The sequence below is a fragment of the Ambystoma mexicanum genome, chromosome 3q (genome assembly GCF_040938575.1).
Source record: "Ambystoma mexicanum isolate Mex_15411 chromosome 3q, UKY_AmexF1_1, whole genome shotgun sequence".
NCBI classification, from domain to species: Eukaryota; Metazoa; Chordata; class Amphibia; order Caudata; family Ambystomatidae; genus Ambystoma; species Ambystoma mexicanum.
Window position 1 is genome coordinate 381,660,037 of NC_090926.1, and position 16,996 is coordinate 381,677,032.

The 16,996-nt window shown below is 47.5% G+C and overlaps 1 protein-coding gene across 3 annotated transcripts in view; it reads right to left on the reverse strand.

Moving 5' to 3' along the window:
* The window catches only part of SYNPO (synaptopodin), a 242,756-nt gene that overhangs the window by 69,726 nt on the left and 156,034 nt on the right, over positions 1–16,996 (reverse strand). For all 3 annotated transcript variants that reach the window (XM_069654038.1, XM_069654039.1, XM_069654040.1), the window contains one exon: positions 15,060–16,993. In XM_069654038.1, coding sequence (XP_069510139.1) covers positions 15,060–16,993 — 1,934 coding nt within the window. The remainder of the gene's footprint in view (positions 1–15,059; positions 16,994–16,996) is intronic.

Here is a 16,996-nt window from a genome sequence, read left to right on the forward strand (position 1 = left end):
GATATTCGCACTGGTGGATATTGGGGTCGTTTCTTAGGTGACTCATGATCAACGTATGAACCCCACAGATTAGGAAAAGTATTCGGTGACTTTCCGTCAGTACGGCAAGTCATCTTACGTATATGTTTGGAAACGCAGTGCAGAATGTGGCACGCCATATGGGGCAATACAGGTTATATTATGGGGTCTGAGGTAAACGCGTTGATCTGGACTTGGAAATAATACTTCTCTAAGAAGGATATTAGCCAGGTGTTTTCCATCCCTCACTCTTTCTATTTCTCTGGCCTGAATGAGAAGCTAGATTGTCGATGATGACAAAGGGGGTTTTCCTGTAGTTGGCGAGTCAGCGCACGCGGGAGGGTTTCTGTTTCTGTGGGGAAGTTCCAGCTGTTGCCACAGTTGGGTAAGTCATTTATGTCAGCATTTGGTTCTCTGCTTATATTTGTCACGGCTGGTGCCACAGGGGTGATATGAGTTTTGTTGAAGCTAGCACAAGGCACAACGATTTTATGAGAGTGAAGGAGGAGGAGAAGGTAAATAGACTGAGTGCGAAACGGGGGTGTCGTTGAACTTGAAGTTTAGATTTTGGTCCACATACTGTCAATGTTAATGACGAAGAGGATTGCAATAACCCTACTAGTTTCTGGGATGGAACAAAGATTTCTCCACTTGCACACTTGGTTGTTTTTCTTTCAGATTTGGATTTTCTCTACACTGGTGGAGCTACTCGGTTAGGAGGTATTGCTGTTCCTCTGTTGTGTTTATTTTCGGGTGAATCTACTTTACGGAGTTTCTTTGCTGTTTGTTGGGAAAGTGATAAGGTAACAGTTAAAGGTTCTGGCGATGTCTTGGTGATGGATCTAAAACCTTGATTTACTGAGGGCACAACAGTGTTGGAGGGAGGTTGTGAACTAGATCTTTGATCGGGCAGATATAAGAGCAGAATTGTTTTGGCATCCTATGGCATCGGAGGGGAAGATCAAATCGAACCTATGACCCCCTCGTGACCCTTTGTTGTTGGGTGGTGATTGGACTAGTTGAGTGAGCCCCAGATTGCTCATGTGGCTCAGACATTCCTGCACGGGCATGTGGTAGGAGGATGCACCACCTAGTGCAGATCACAGAAGTTCCAGCCTGTGCAGAGTTCTGAAGTCTCAGCCTGGTCAGATTGCCAAAATCTCCAGGGAGTGTCAATTGACAAAGCTCCAGCTGGAGCCGTGGTATTCAGCCTCTTTTATCCTGTGCTCCCAACCCCCTGAGTAAAAATATACTGTCCGCCCCCCCCCATAATCTATAACTGCTTATATCCTCTAGAAAAAGCAGTAGCTGTAATCTCTTTTTGCAGAGCCTCACTCCCCCTGGACATCCTCGGGGCCCTCCCAGGGAGGCCAGCCCCACAGTCTGAAGACTACTGAGCTACCGAGGCAGAAGGTGGACGCTCTACCTGGTGCACTGCATGCAGGTTCTAGCTACATGGGGTGCAGAGGCTCCGGCCGAACACTAAAGGTCCATCTAGTGTACAAGAAGCATGAGCCCCAGCTAGGGAAGAACATTCAAGCTCCAGCTAGTGATAAACACGGGGGAGAGGGGCTCCAGCTGGTGGTAAACACGGGGGGGGGGCTCCAGCTAGTCATAAACACGGGGGCTCCAGCTGGTGATAAACACGGGGGGCTCCAGCTGGTGATAAGCAGGGGGGGGCTCCAGCTGGTGGTAAACACGGGGATCATCAGTTGGTGCTGAATGTGAAGGCTGGGCTAGAGCAGCGACTGGACATCTTAAACCAATGTAAACCGTAAAAGCTCCAGCCGGTGCAGAGCGTGAACGCTCTAGTTAATGTTGACTGCAGGATCTCCAGCTAGAGCAGAAGACAGGAGCTGCAGCTACGGTCGAAAGCGACTGCCTAACAATTGGGGTGTATCTTTCACTCAATGGATATCGCTCCCAACTCAATCCTTTCATGTGCATCCCAATGGTGATCTGTATCCATTTCAAGATGGCTTTCAGAGACTCGCCAAACTATTCACACTGCAGGAAGAGCGCTCATTCAACCAGGCGCATGGGAATTTGAGCAGAATCTGTCAGTGACTGCCTGCGTTCTCCAACCCACCCGCACCTCTTCCTCTGCATACAACCCTTGTTTCCCTCTGCCCCCACGCAGAGGCGTCGCTAGGCGGGGCTAAGGGGGCTAAAGCCCCGGGTCTTTTGCTTGTAGCCACAGATAGAAGCTCAGCTCTACAACCGAAATACTAGCTAGCCCCGAGTCCAGCCAGTCCTGACATTAGCTTAGCCCCAGATTTTTTCCAGACATAGCAACGACATCCGGCAAGCCAGCCCTGCCCCCCCTCCCCCACAGACGTATCTGCTGGTTTGGGGCTACCTCCTACGGCTGACGTGCTCCCTTGCTGTCTGCAGAGGGGTAGACAGGGTAGGGCCGTAGCGGGCAAGGCCCAGCCAAAATCTGTAAATGCCCACCCAGCAGCTCTCTGTGGGTATTTACAGGTGTGAATGTCACTGTGGTGGTTCCAACTACACTAGCTTCAGGCCCCACTTGTTAGACAATCCTGGCTATGTCTCTGGCTGGCTGTCTGTGCAGCTGCCATTCAAATAGAAAGTGGACTTGCCTCTTTTCTATTTCTATGTTGGCCATCTTTATTTATTTTTAACAGGAGATTGGGCATGCATGCTAAGCCCATATTGCATAAAAAAGACTTTAACACTATTCACTTCCCCCTTGGTGAGCTCTGGAGTGTGAATAGCAATTACCCCTGCTTTCGGGATCATAGAGTACTGGTAAGAGCCCTGAGCCCATGCTGAAGCCTGGATGACCGGCGGGCCAGTATCGATCGGCCTGTCAGCCCCCGAGCACGGGGGATCGTTATAATCCAGTGTCTCTGGAAAGGAAGTATTCTAGGGGCGAGACCGGCCACACAGTTAACTCTTTACAGGATGGGGTCTAGCTACTTGTAGAGTTTTCTAGGTCTTTGAGGGTAGGGGCATACATACTCCCATCAAGCCTTATTTTTTAATTTTACAATCTTGATGCCAAATGGGTTGTGGCAGTAGCGGGATGAGGAGGCATTGAACTGATGCGCAGTGCTTGTCGATGTTCAGATGCATTATAATTGGGAGTTTATTACTGAATTGAGCTCCTTCCCATTTTAAAAATACCAACAAAATGAAACCTCTATACCTCAGGAGTTTTTTGTACAGTTTTTTGTTGACTTGCCTCCAAATGACTCCCTGAATTTCTCAATGTATGAAGGCTGGCACTGTTTTTCCGAAATTGTGCGTGTTCCAAGTCTCCTCCCTTGTTTACAGAAGAGACTGGATGTGGTGCTGTTTTGTAAATTTGATACCTTTGAATTTAATTGCACGTCCAAACGAATATAGAAAAGCCATTTTGTCGAATCTCAAGCTCACAGCGAGTCGTATCCACACAATGAGAGCGTAATGGGCGAGACGGGCTACGGCTAATGGTTTGGGCCAATCCTAAAAGTAAAAACCCTAACAGGAGCCACGCTGACATATTCAGTATCCGGTTATGTGGCACGGCCATTCTCTATCGGAATTCTGACTGGACTTTCCGAACTCCCAATTTCCCAATCATCTTGCTGTATCCACTTGCTCAGTTTCAATTTCGGACTGCTCCCCCCCTTCATTTTCCAAACTCGTGACTGACTTGCCATGCGAGGCACTCTGAAAACCTAACTACAGTCCCCACTTCTCCTCTGGAACCTTGCTTCGGAATGCCAAATCATTCCGTTAAGTTTTCCATCTGTAGATTCCTGTCAGTTCGCGCGTCAAACTAAATAGGGCGGCACAGAGCCAGCTCAAGCGGCAATCAAGTGGTGCGGTGGCACAGGGACGCTGCAGATAAAGGGCGCCGCCATCTCTCACAGTGTAAAGTGTCATGTAAAGTGTCAGTCAATGGCCCTCATTACAAGTCCGGCGTTAGCCGTGCCGGTAAAACTGTCAGGTTGCCGCCGGACTTGCAATATTTACCGGTGCCTGGCTTGCCGGGGTTACTAGGGGATTACGACCCCAGCATTTTGGGAAGTCAGGCGCCGGTAAATGTTAATCCCCATTCCCAATTAATTGGGATGGGAAACACGGAAGCACCGGCACCATTAATAACGATGTGGGTGCTTCCATGTGGTTTGCTTACCGTGGCCCCTGTGCCCGGCAGGGCAGGCTCCCACCTGCTGGGCACAGCAACTCCGGCAAGCAGACCTGTAGTGTGCCGGTCCGGTAACAACGGTGCTGGTAGGCCTACGGGCACCGTTGTGACCGGACCGGCACACTTATATTGAGGCCCAATGACTTTGTATTAGTGAGCCACTCACTAATAGAAAGTCATTAGGCCTCATTACAAGTTTGGCGGTAGCCTTGCCGGTAAAATACACAGGCTGCCGCCAAACTTGCAATTTTTTATGGCGACCGCAAATGGGCAATTACGGGTCATAACGGTCCTGCCTGACCCAGTAATTGCCCATTTGCGGGCGCCGGAAAAAAGATGCTCCCCATTCCCATTCGGCCCCATGGGGCTCAATGGGAATGGGGAGGTCGGATGCACCGGCACCGTTTATAACAGTGCCGGTGCAACCGACATGCTGTGCTCGCGGGTGCTTTTCTGCCCGCCAAGTCCGACCTGAAAGGCACCCGCGAGCAAAACTCGTAGTTTGCCGGTCAGGGAACTATCGTACTGGCATGTTTACTGGTACCGTAGTTCCCAGAGCGGCAAACTTCTAATGAGGCCCATTGACTTACACTTTACATGACAGTGAGTGACAGAGGCGCGGTGGCAGCACTTATTCAAGAATAAGACCACACCTCTTTCAAATGCAGCAGTACCTTGCAAACTTTGACCCCCACGCCCCAAAGGCAGGGATCGGTTTGTAGTCTACAGAACGTTCTGTGGGCAGAGTAGAAATGGTGCCCAAAAATCATGGACAGGGCGCTGGTAGACCTGGGGCCGGCCCTGGGGCGTGACACGACATGCGGAGTGTAGTGTCTGTAAACTCAGTGCAGTCTAACTTGCAGCGGTGCAGCAGGCATGCTCAGGAAATGTACTCGGTTTCCTAAAGGCCTGCCCACCACTGTCCAAAATATGACTCTCGGACTTGAACTGTTTTTAATTCCACCCCGAACATTCCCCCACACTCCACACCCACACTCTAGAATTCCTAATCTCTGCACGCATCCCTGGTTTTTGCAATGCACGAGTGGGGCTTGATTGGCAGTTAATGGAAATAGCAGAGCAGCTAACAACCATTTTGAATGTGTGCTCTTAACTGCTTGACGTCCGCTTTGACAATTGTTATAATTGTTGATAATACAAATGAAAACCATCCTTTCGACAATATATTTCAAATGGTCATCAACAGAGGTAATAACCCCTGTGATGCCTGTTTCTCCCACAATTAATGTTACATGTCAATGCGCTGTTTCTGATTAGTGTGTCTACAACACACATGCACAGGCCAGCATTACCTGCCGTGCATTCCAGACATATCTGACCTGGGCTGGCTGCAGATAAGGGGGAGCTCGAGATGCCTTGGTACAGGAAGGCTCTGAGGCCAGATACCTAACATCAGGCTTGCTGGGAGCCAACCCCCCCTCAGACAAAAAGACTGAGCTTGCGGTGACAGATGGCCTATGGGGGCGGGGCTAACTATGATTGACACATTTTAGGCCAACTTTCTCTCGGGAGAGGCCCTCCTGAGATGCTCCTCTCTGGAGGAAACACAGTAAACGTTCAATCCAGACACATGTCAATTCAATCAGTGTCCGCTTCCGGTGCACGGTAATGTATTCTCCACGGACGGCCTGCGAACCATCGCTGGCAAAATAGAGGGGCTCACTTCAGCGCCTTCTCCTGAACAAATCTCCACATGGAGTGCCCGGATGCTTTTGAGCACATCAAGTCTTGCATCGCCAGCGCACACTGCACTTATATTGTACACTAGTCGGTGCCCCGAAATGACTGCCAATGCCAGAAAAGTGAGTTGGGGGGTGATTTCGGTGCATCGTGAACCAGGAAATGACATGCTGGGGAGGGTAACTTCCCATGCAAGGCTGTGGAAAGGGCATCTCTACTGGCAGAAAAGGATGGTTCGGCGGTAGCATGGGCATGCAGGCACTGCCACCTTTTTTATGTGGCAAGAAATTCACTTTTGAAACCAATCGTCAAGAACAGCTAACCATACATGGACATACAAAGGGAACATTACTCCCAGGTTCGAACTTAGAGTGTTCATTTGCAGGACTGTCACTTCCAGATCGTGCATGATATGGGTACACATCTCTACCCGGGGGACTTCTTTTCTCATGACCCACTTGCATCCAGATCCAGCCCTCCATTCATGATGGGAGAACATGCCAATTATATTGTGTAGAATGCCAAGCCCGTGGCCGATTGGCCCTGCCCGGCTTTCACGTGCTGGTCCCATGTTGTCATTGCTCATGGGCCTCAGAAGGTCACGGTGATGGCATCACACTGATGAAAATGCCAAAACAGCGGTGTGGCTAAATGCTGGTGATGCGAAAACCTTTACTCTAATTCAAAGTCAACTTTCAATTTCCAGGAATGGTATCCTCCTAAGAGACAACAGGATGCTGAAATTGGCTGAGTTGAGATAGGAATCCGTTGATCTTGCTCATGCGGGTCACAGGGGAAATGTTCCTAGCAAGTGCCTGCTAAGACACAAGGTCTGCATCCTTGATCTTGATAATATGGTGAAGGACGCCTTAAAGAATGTTCATGCTTTCCAAAGTATCACCAAGACACATGCACCGGATCTATTGTGTAGGGCACTATTTCCAGAAAATATTTGCGGTGAATGGAGATTACTGAAAGACATTCATGGCGCAAGCAGTAGACGTCCCGCCGAAATAGGGTTTGGTAGAACTGTAAGGACAGGACTGCTTCAGTCTAGAAAAGACCTGATGTTATAGACAAAGATGTCGCAAGCATGACCAAAAGACAGTGCATGGGTAGTCTGGAGTCAGTCAAGACAGAGATAACCGAAAGGGAGAGTTGAGAGGCATTTCAAAGACTCACTAAAGATTGTGTAGCAGCTAGTATATGGAAAGTCTAGGGTGCTGCCCAAAGACAGTCTAGACACGTCAGAGACCGTCTACAGATGAACCAAAGGCAGTCCAGACATGGTCAAGAGATGGTACATAGTAGTCTAGAGACAGTCTAGCAAAGGTTATAGAGGCTGTACACTGACATATTTTAGATGTGGAAACAAACTAGACACACAGTAAGGAGAAAGGGAAGAAACATCCAATGATGGTCTAACGACAGTATAGAGTCACTCCAGAGATAGCATAATTATGTTGTAGAAACAGTTCAGACAAGGCCTCTTTAATCAGTAAAGAGAGGGCCAAAGACTCCCTATTGACTTTCAAGAAATGGCTGACAGAGGGAACAAAACGAGTCCACTTTCAGTCCCTGGACTCTATAGAGTTTTTTCAGAAACAGCATAGAGATGACCCAAAGCTGCCTAGTGGTGGTCAGTGACAGCTCAGGGAGATCCCAATTATTGCCAGTGACAATTTGTACATGAGTCGAGAAAAAATGCATAGATGGTGAAGAGAATTTAAAAACAAGATCCAGATATTATCTGGAGACAGTTCAGATGCAGTATTTATAGAGTCCACAGAAAGAGAGCAAAGATAGGCTAGAGGCAGTTTAAAGACAGTCCATAGATAGTAAGACAGTCCATAGATAGTCCAATTACAGCCCAGAAAGACAGGCCAGGAAATGTCCAGAAACAGAGTAGGGACAGCCCCTGCGCCACAAGGTTACACTTTATCCCATATGTGATGCTCAGACACCTCCTGTTCCCTCCAGGTATCCTGCTGAACACTTAAACTCCTCCCGCTTGCTACTTATTCCATATTAGTCATGATACTCATAAAAAGTAACAATTTTATGGCCACTCTAACTGCTGGAGTGCCTAGACATCATTAATTGAAAGAAATCGAAAATACATTGAAATAAAAGCAAAATGAATAAAAAAAATAAAGCTAGTCTAGGGACAATCTATTTTAAGATTTCGGAGACAGAATGAAGATGGGGTAGGGACATTGAAGACACTAATGACAGTGGAGTTAAAGATACACCAGGACATTCCAGAGAAGGAATACAACTAACCCAACAGTATACTGAAAACAGTCACGTCGCAGTCCAGGGTAAGAGGCCGTCAGGAGACAGTTGATGGACAACCGATAGGCCGTGTAGGGATATTGTAAAGACACAGCCGAGAGGGTCCACAAATATTTCCAAGACAGGCCAAACATAGCAACAGACAGTCTAGAGAAGAGAGTAGAGGCATTTCAGATAAAGTACAGAGATGCCCAACAGTGAACGCCTGGTCCAGATTATTTCCAAGGACGGGCGTGAAGTTGCTATACAAGAGACGGGTCCCAATGTGGTGCTACCCAGGTATTGACCCAACCTATGACGAAGACATATGCCGTTCATGTGACGAAGGGGGTCAGTTGACAATGCGTGATTTATATCCGAACAGAAGTTATGTGATCAAAGGGCACTTAATAAAGAAATTGGGGAGCAGGCCGACTAGGTTATTACAATACTACCGTATGAGGGCAATGAGCAGAAGCAGTGGCCATCATTTCCTGAAGAACTCAAGTCACACCCAAGTATCGACGCTATAGTGGCGTGAGGTTAAACCAGACATCTGATTTCTAAACTTTACTCTTTAATAGAGGTGAATCAGACACCTAAGATAATGTGCACCTGCATTGGGAAGAAGACCTGGCATGTGCAGTGGCGGAAGTGCTGCAAACCTACCAAGGAGGTCTCCATGAACGTGCGATACAGGCTGATACAGTTCAAAATTGTAACTCGACTGCATCTTACTCCTGCCAAGATCTCTACATTCTTCCTGGCAATAGCGACGCGTGCCCAAAATACATGGCATCACTTGCAGATTTCATTCATAGGTTTTGGAATTGCCCATATATGGCACGTTTCTGGGACCAAGCGGAGAGAGGTGAAGTATCCAGTGAGACAAGGCGGTTTTTCAATGTAGCCTGTTCAATAGCCAAAAAGTACATATTGATCAATGGCAGTCCAAGACTCCCCCCAACCCCCTTAATGTACTGCCTGGTGGAAGGCATTGACGCTTGCCAGTGAAAGGGAGGAGACCTATGTCAATAGTCACCCCGCAAAGCAGACCTAAAGACATATGGGACCCATTTCGGGCGTATCTGGCAGCAGGGGAATAACTGGGGGAGTCAGGATAGGGGCGCACTTGATTAAATGCCCCTCGCTCACTGCCCACGATGAACTGGAATGTGCTGTTGGTCGGCTTGTTTTTGGATGCCTCCTAACCCTCAAGGGGGCGGGGCCTTGTTGTTCCATTTCCTGTTAAATGACTGTATATATCAATTGCATTGAAGGATGATAATGTCAGTGTCGGTGTACTGTCTAAAATGCAACATGTTAACTGCCTGTTTCTGTCTAAGTAAAGTTGTTAAAAATGAAAGTACAGAGATATTGCACAGGAATTCCAGAGACAGACCAAAGATAAACAAGAGCCAATAGAAAGCCTCAAGAAAGTGTATAGCCAGAGACCATTAACAGTCTACAAAGATTATCTGCACAGATAGACAGAAGGCAAACCAGAGACCAAATATAGTCAATCTGAAGACAGTCCAGATTAGGCTACAGACAGTCCAAAGACAGGCTAGCCATTTTAGAGACAGCCTAGAGCTAGCCCAGTGACAGACTAGTGATAGGTCAGAGGTAATCCAGAAATAGTGCTGAAACAGATTGCAGACAATGCAGCGTTAGGCTTTAGGCAGCCAAGCAACCGACTGGTGACAGACTAAACAAAGTCTAGGCAGATTGGAGCAGGCCAGAGACAGCCTAGAGGCAGTACAGACACTCTGGGGATGGATTGGAGACAGTACAGAAACAAACTATAGGCAAACTAAACCAGTCCAGAAAACAGAAAAAAGTATAGAGTCAAAGTGGAGACATTACAGAGACAGACTACAGAGAGTTCAAAGAGAGGCTTTACACTGTCAAGATACAGGAAACCTTGTAGTCAGAGACGAGACTGAGGCAGCCCAGAGAAAGTCCAGGGTGGTCCATAGACAGTCAGTAGATGGCTCAGAAAAGTCAAAGGTTCAGAGACAGTCTTGAGAATGTACCGAAATACTACTGATCGCCCAGAGACTGTCCAAGAAAGTTTAGAGACTGTCCAAAGACTTACCCTAGGACAGTGTTCTAGAGATGACCCAGAGACAATACAGATATGGTGCAGTGGTGAAAAACAGAATGTCTAGACACCATTCAGACATGAGTGCAGATATTGCCGAGGAACTATTTAGAGACAGTCTAAAGACAAGCATTGGCAATGCAAACACTTTGGGCTTTTGTGTAGGCATGGGAAAGGCACTTGCCGGGCACTGCCATAGTGGTATTAGCTGCCCATTGACGGAAGCAGCTGCAAAATGGTGCGAGTATCTGGCCAAATAATGGCAGTACTGGGGCAAATGGCTAATACTCATACACAAGACAAAACCGTTGGCTTTGCCAATGCTTGTTTTTAACAGAATTTCAGTGAAGGACATACATGGTGCTTATTAATCGAGTGGCTGAAGGCAGACCTGGTTTAGACATTTTTATTACACACGTGGCACGTTTACAGCTCCAATTAAGTCATTCACTCTAGGAAGTCTGCAGGCACTTCAAGCACACCGTTTGATGGCAAGGCTTGCTTAATGTGAGCTCAATGAGTTCCAATGAGAAGGTACTCTGGGAAGGGACAGGCAGGAACTTGGTGGGAATGGCCATAGGGATTAGCATGCCCACAGGCAGTCAATGGGTGGGAAAATAACCAAACACCTTCAAACTTTGTGTCCCTCCTCATATGCCATTTCTCCCTATCTGTAATCTAATTCAATGGTTTCCGCTTATAGGTGGCAATGCCACCTAATAGCCCAAACTAAAAAATGACAGGGAGTCAGGAGACTTCCTTGGGACATTCTAGATAAAGTCCACAGAGAGAGTAATTCATATACAGTTCAAAGCTGGTCGAAATATAGTCTAGATAGGATCCAGAGACAGTTAAGAGATGGTGCAGAGTCCATGGTTTAAAGACAGTCAAAATCATTTAGAGATGGGTTGAGAGACTGTCCAGAAATGTTTTAGCAGCAAACTAGAAAATGAAGAAAGGCATGGTCTTGAAGTAGGTTACAGCTACTTGTGTTCAGGCAACACACGTGCAGAAAAGATAGAGGTGGACAGAGTAGAGAGGTGTTACAGAAGGAAAGAGAAGAAAGTAAAGAGAATGAAAAAAAAGTTACAATGAAAGGAAGGGGAAGGAATTACCAAATGAAAGAATGACCAAAAAGAGAAAGAAGGGTAGAAAGGGAAAAAGAAAGGAAGAAAGAAAGCAAAGATCATTGCTATTTCCATTCAGCGAATTTTCGTTCCAAGGGACTACTATACCTTGAACACAGTGGCCTAGTTTTCCACATTCGCCAACTACTTTCACACTGTAGGACTGTCTCAGGAAAGCCTCCCCACCTGTCACCCATGATAGTACACTGCAGAACACCAGATCATGTTATCAGTCCCAAGCATGCTAGAGCATACAGCCTCACTGTCAGCAGGAGCCGCCTATGGCCCTTGTTAGGACATGCCAATGCGTGGCTAAGGCCAATGAAGGGCTTGCGTATAGGCCTAGCCCTAGTAAGGTTGCTACTAAAGACCACCTCTCCCATTCACTGGTCCTCTCTCACACTCACACTCTGAATCCTTTATGAAACAAATGAACAAGGTGCTATCACAGACACCCTTGCATGGTCTGCTCACGTATGTACATGGCTTTAGATCCCTTTGAGAGACTGCCTAGTCCCCTCCAAACCCCCCATCCGATTCTGGCCAAGAAAAGGAAGATAGAAAAGACGGAAACAGCCAATCTCAGAACAATTGCAAGAGTGACGTGATGTTCTAAAGTGCTATTATAGGCCGCTATTGCTATCACTCTACAAGCAGAACACAGACTCCACCAGTGATATACCCCCGGTTCACCGACTCAAGCTCAATAGAACTGCAAAACCTGTGGCCAGGACCAGGGGTGTTGCTAGGTCCGGAATAGATCCGAGGCTATGCTAACGTTGAGACTGTCGGGATTCGGGGCTAGCTAGCCTTTTGGTTGTAGGTCTTGGGCTTTTATACGGGGCTACAAACAAAAGATCCGGGCTATAGCCCCCTCACCCCCTACCCTAGCAATGCCTCTGCCCAGGACACAAACCATGCACTTTTCTGCTTGCACAGGACAGCAGAGATGTTCAGATTCGACGTCACTGTTGATCCCAAAGCAGTGATACGGGCAACTCCGCGATTAGTTCCACAGTGCCAAGAACTGGCTTTTTATCTACAGTGTCAAAAGTGTCAAGAGAAGTCGAAATCACTGAGTGTGCCAAAGAGGACCGATCGCCTAAAATCCCTTGCCTCTACTGAGGGTCCTCTTCGCAGGCCTCAAAGCAGTTTCGCACAGTTCTCTTTCCAACCTACGACCTATAGAAGATTACCTTACACTATTAAAAAAATTAGAAGCTAGGTTCGACCCAGCTCCTGTTTGTGTACTAGGAATTCATCCAAATATCTTAAAACCTTAGTACAGTAGATGTGCTTGATGCCTCATTAGTGCAAAGGCCAATGATTTTGAGACTGAAGCAGGGTCCAGAACGCTTGTGGCTGATGAAGACATCCTTGCATCGCCATTTGCTGGCAAACGATTGGTCAATTACCAATATGCCAGTAATGCAAGAAATGATCACAAAAATGCTCAGTCCACTGCGACTACACCGAGAGGGAAACCAGCCACTTCATCTAGAATGGACTGGCCTTGGACTTTGACACAAGGCGGAGATAGCCTTGTGGACGTCTGGGATGATATCGTGTGTATATATATACAACAGGGGCCAGGATGTTCTCCTTACTATCATACCTCTTATTGACCTTGATCAGATCCCTTTCCTAACTTTAATTTCTGCTACATATGGTAAAGTTCAGGAGAATGGTGATCGCAGCCGGGTGTATTTCCGGCTGAATTTGTTAGCCAGCTCCATATGCCAAATCGAGGAGTGCACACAAGAAAGTTAATTCTGGTTGAACTCTGCATAACCCGAGGGAATACTCAGATCAAAGGTTAGAGAAGAAACACTTGCACTATTGCACCCTCTGCTAGGCACAGATGGGATGCTGAAGGACAAAGTGAAATCCCTAGATTATGGATTGAGCAGAAATTGGCCCTATGAGCCCACCCTTGCGCCCATTCCACAGGCGACAGATGTTCAACACCATAAGATCTTTGGAAGGTCCCAGCTGGTTCTGCCGTAAACTCAAAACATGGCAACTGCCACAATCTCTATGTGGTCCTCTCAAAAGATCATGGCGCAAATTTGCAATTTGCACAAAATATGGCAGTCAGGTTCCTGGGAAAACTGGCGAAAAAGATGATGTGTCAGAGTTACTTTAGGAGGTCACTCCACTGGCTGCCAAAACCAATCCTTGAGTTTAGAATCACAAACATTCCCTGAAATTCCTCACAACAGACCAGGTACCAAAGGGAAAATGTCTATCTTAGGCCACAACTGTTGTACTGAAATGTAATGACCTTACTGCAAGGCTGTAACTAATACTCGTTCAGGAGGACTCTAAAATCACGTCTCCCAGGGATTCTATGTCATTTCATCAACAGCTATTTTTTCGACAGGTTTTTTAAAGAAAATATTTAGCTGGAAAAAACCATTAAAAAGTGTCTTTTTTAATTTGTTGGGGGGGTTCTCCCCAAAACCCCTTCCCCTATCGTTTTTTACTATTCCTGACCCCCCAACCGCTTATACACCCTTTCCCACTCCCCTATATCTTCCGATGGGTTTTTTTGGTGAAACATTTTCATTAAAAAACCTGTCTAAAAATTAGCTGTCGATGAAAGGACGTTGTACCCTCCCAGGCTATGCTTAATTTCTGTTCCTTGCTTTAAGATGTGGCCACTCTCTGTACTGTGCCCATCTTAACACCCCTTGTTCTTGGAAGGGCCACGGGTCATTTGCTCTGGTGAGCCCTTTGGCATCTTACAAAAATGACAATGTTGCATGCATTCTACATTGAAATCTATATGAACAATTTCTACTCTTTTTCATAGCCACACTTACATCTCATTCATGTATACGGGGGTTGGCAGATAAATTGTGATATTGTCCAGGATTTGGGGTTTATTGCTTTAATTTTTCCTAATGTATTCAACTATTCAGAGCTCTGCATGTACTCGGTGTGGGGATGTAAAGTTTGAAAGGCCAGAAACATAAACAGAAGGCCTAAGAGAAGAAAAAATAAATGCAGCAAAGAGACCCTGAAACAGCATCAAAGGCCTGCAATTCTCAGGCAGACAAAAGCAAACAAGCCTTTGGCAGCAGAATGGAAGAGGAAAAAGAGAAGCAGACCCTAGAAGAATGTCCAGAGGGAAATACAGCAGAGAGCATTTTTGTTTTGCAAAGGTAGATATAACAGTTCAGAAGAGGAGAGCACACAAGTTTGTTTAAAGTCTGAGAGGAAAGGAGTAGAAGAAAGCAAAGGTTGCAGAAGAGCTGGTGTTGAAAAAGGTTTTCATGGGGCTGGCTCAATTTGCTGAATGTTCACGCAAAGGTTTTGGCATGAGATGTGTGGTGGGGCTGGTTCTCCCCCTTGTTCCCTCAGAAAGTGTATCCTTGGGAAGATGGAGGCTGCTGGGTAATCTTTCCAACCGAAGGGTGTTCTTCCAAAGGTGTCTTCCCTCTCCAATGTTGCGTAAATCAGTGCCAATAGGGGTTTGGCCTACCAGGGTTATGAGGCCCAGTTCCATGCCCACATGACACAGATTTGCCACGACTATGAACTTTGACCTCGGTTGCCTACTTGAAATACCTTTAATACGATGATCTGAGACAGCTGGACCAGATGCCAAACAAAAAAGCCCACACCACATATCTGAAAATAATTACTTGTAGTAATAAGAAGGCTTCCACACCTGAGATTCGATTCCTGCCGTCTTGGTGGAAAACGAAGGCCGTGGGCTTTGGACGTTGACTCTGGCGTGTGGCGAGGGCCCTCTGGTGTGCATGAAGGAAACAGGAGATGTAGGTGGCACAACAGTGGCCACTGGGACGTTTGTAAAACTCATCCTTGTGTTTTCTGCTGCACTTCTGACATCTCCTCCAGGGGATGTCGCCCGCTGGATTGACCTAAATGGGCCTGAAGTTTGTACATGGGGAGGAGGTGGCAAAGGAGATGTTGGACACGAGGTCTGTCGAGCATACCGGGTTGTGTCATGGAGCATGGGTTTGGGCGGAGGAGCTGCCCTGGGCAAAGAGCTCACCGGATCCTTGACGGGTGAGAGGATGAAGAGTGATGACTGTAGTTGATATGGTTGACGCTTTGAGATTTGAAGCTCCTTCTGGGACTGTTCCGTTTCTGCATTGTCATTGGTGATCTGTGAATTGGAGGAAGGTTTTGGGGTGCTTTGGAGACTCTTCGCTGGGTGGTTGAAAGGCCTGCTGGTGGGAGACACATGGGCACTGGTGGCATATTTCCACGAAGGTGGCAGTGACATGGTTGGTGATGGTGACCGTAGCATGTCAGGATGCGTTGGGGACTCAATCACATACTTTTCCATCCGCGACTGCCTTCGGGCAAACAGCTCTGCTCCTTTCCCGCCAGCGTGTGGAAGCGACTGATGTGGCGTTAGTGGAGGCTTGTGGAGGAGATCGGGAGACTTCAGGCAAGTCGCCCACTCTGGAGGAATGTCAGCAGGAGCTATGTGGCTTCCTCCCCTCAGTCGGCTGTCGTTCAGAAAATTGGAAGCTTCGGCCCCAAGGGCAAAAAGTTCTTCCTCAGGCAGCACTTCCCCATGATCCTTCTGTTTCCTTTTTTCATCAGCGTTCTGAACCAAGGATAGGAGATCTGGGTTGGGAGCCAACTTGGGTTTCTCGATGAAGGTGAACATAGACTTCTTGTTCCCCCTGCGAGCCATGATGTCTTCAAGGACCCCTGATTTAGGCATGGGCTGATGCCTCATTTCTGTTGCACCTGACCCTTGAAGGGAAATGGGGGGCCTGGTCTCTGGTACGGTGGGGTAAAGAGCAGAATAGGAAGGTGGGGATCTGACATGAGGCACTGGAGTGGGACTCGACTGAGTCTCTGCGTAGGTGGGTGGTGGGGGAAGGTCTATTGTGGGGCTTCTGACCTCAGCAACAGCGATCTTGACTGGTGATCGGTTTCCAAATGGTCTTGCCGTTCTGTTGGCCACTGGAGCAGGTTTAGACAAGGTTAAGTGAACTTCACAGTATTGCTTGTTGGGCGTTTCCCTCGGTTCTGTCTGCTCAGCTGGGGCAGACTCGATTTCCTTGGTGTATGAATCAACGGCTCCATTGGTTGGAGTAGGTATCAGACTTTCCTTGAGAGTGTCACCTAAAGGTGCTTGTTCCACCTCTACGGCAGAAGGCTCCTCAGTGGAAGGTGCTGGTGTCTCCTGGAGTGGGACCTCATCTCCATGGCCCTCTTCCTCTTGTGTATCCGTCATCTTTCCAATGAATGGTTCACTGGGGGGTTTTGTCTCATCTTCCTCCATAGTGTTTTCCAGTGGCTTTCCAAAGTGGTTGAGAGAAACTGGCTCCTCTGGCTCTGCTTTTGGTTGTGGCTGGGGGTTCACATAGGCTGCCCTACCATGCTGCGAGGGGATGTCCTGCAGGGTTCCTCCTTGCTCGCCCCTGGTGATGGCTCCAGAAGAACCCCCTTTATTGCTCAAAGAGGTGAGGTTGTTCACCCTCTGTCGGCGCTTGTTGAAGAGTAGGACTCCCCTAGAGTTGGTACCAGGCGGGGTAGTCAGGTGGGCCGCGATTTCTTGACTCCTTGTTTTGGCCTCCTTTAATTCCTTCTCAGACAGGCTGGCACTTCTGCAGAGATCTA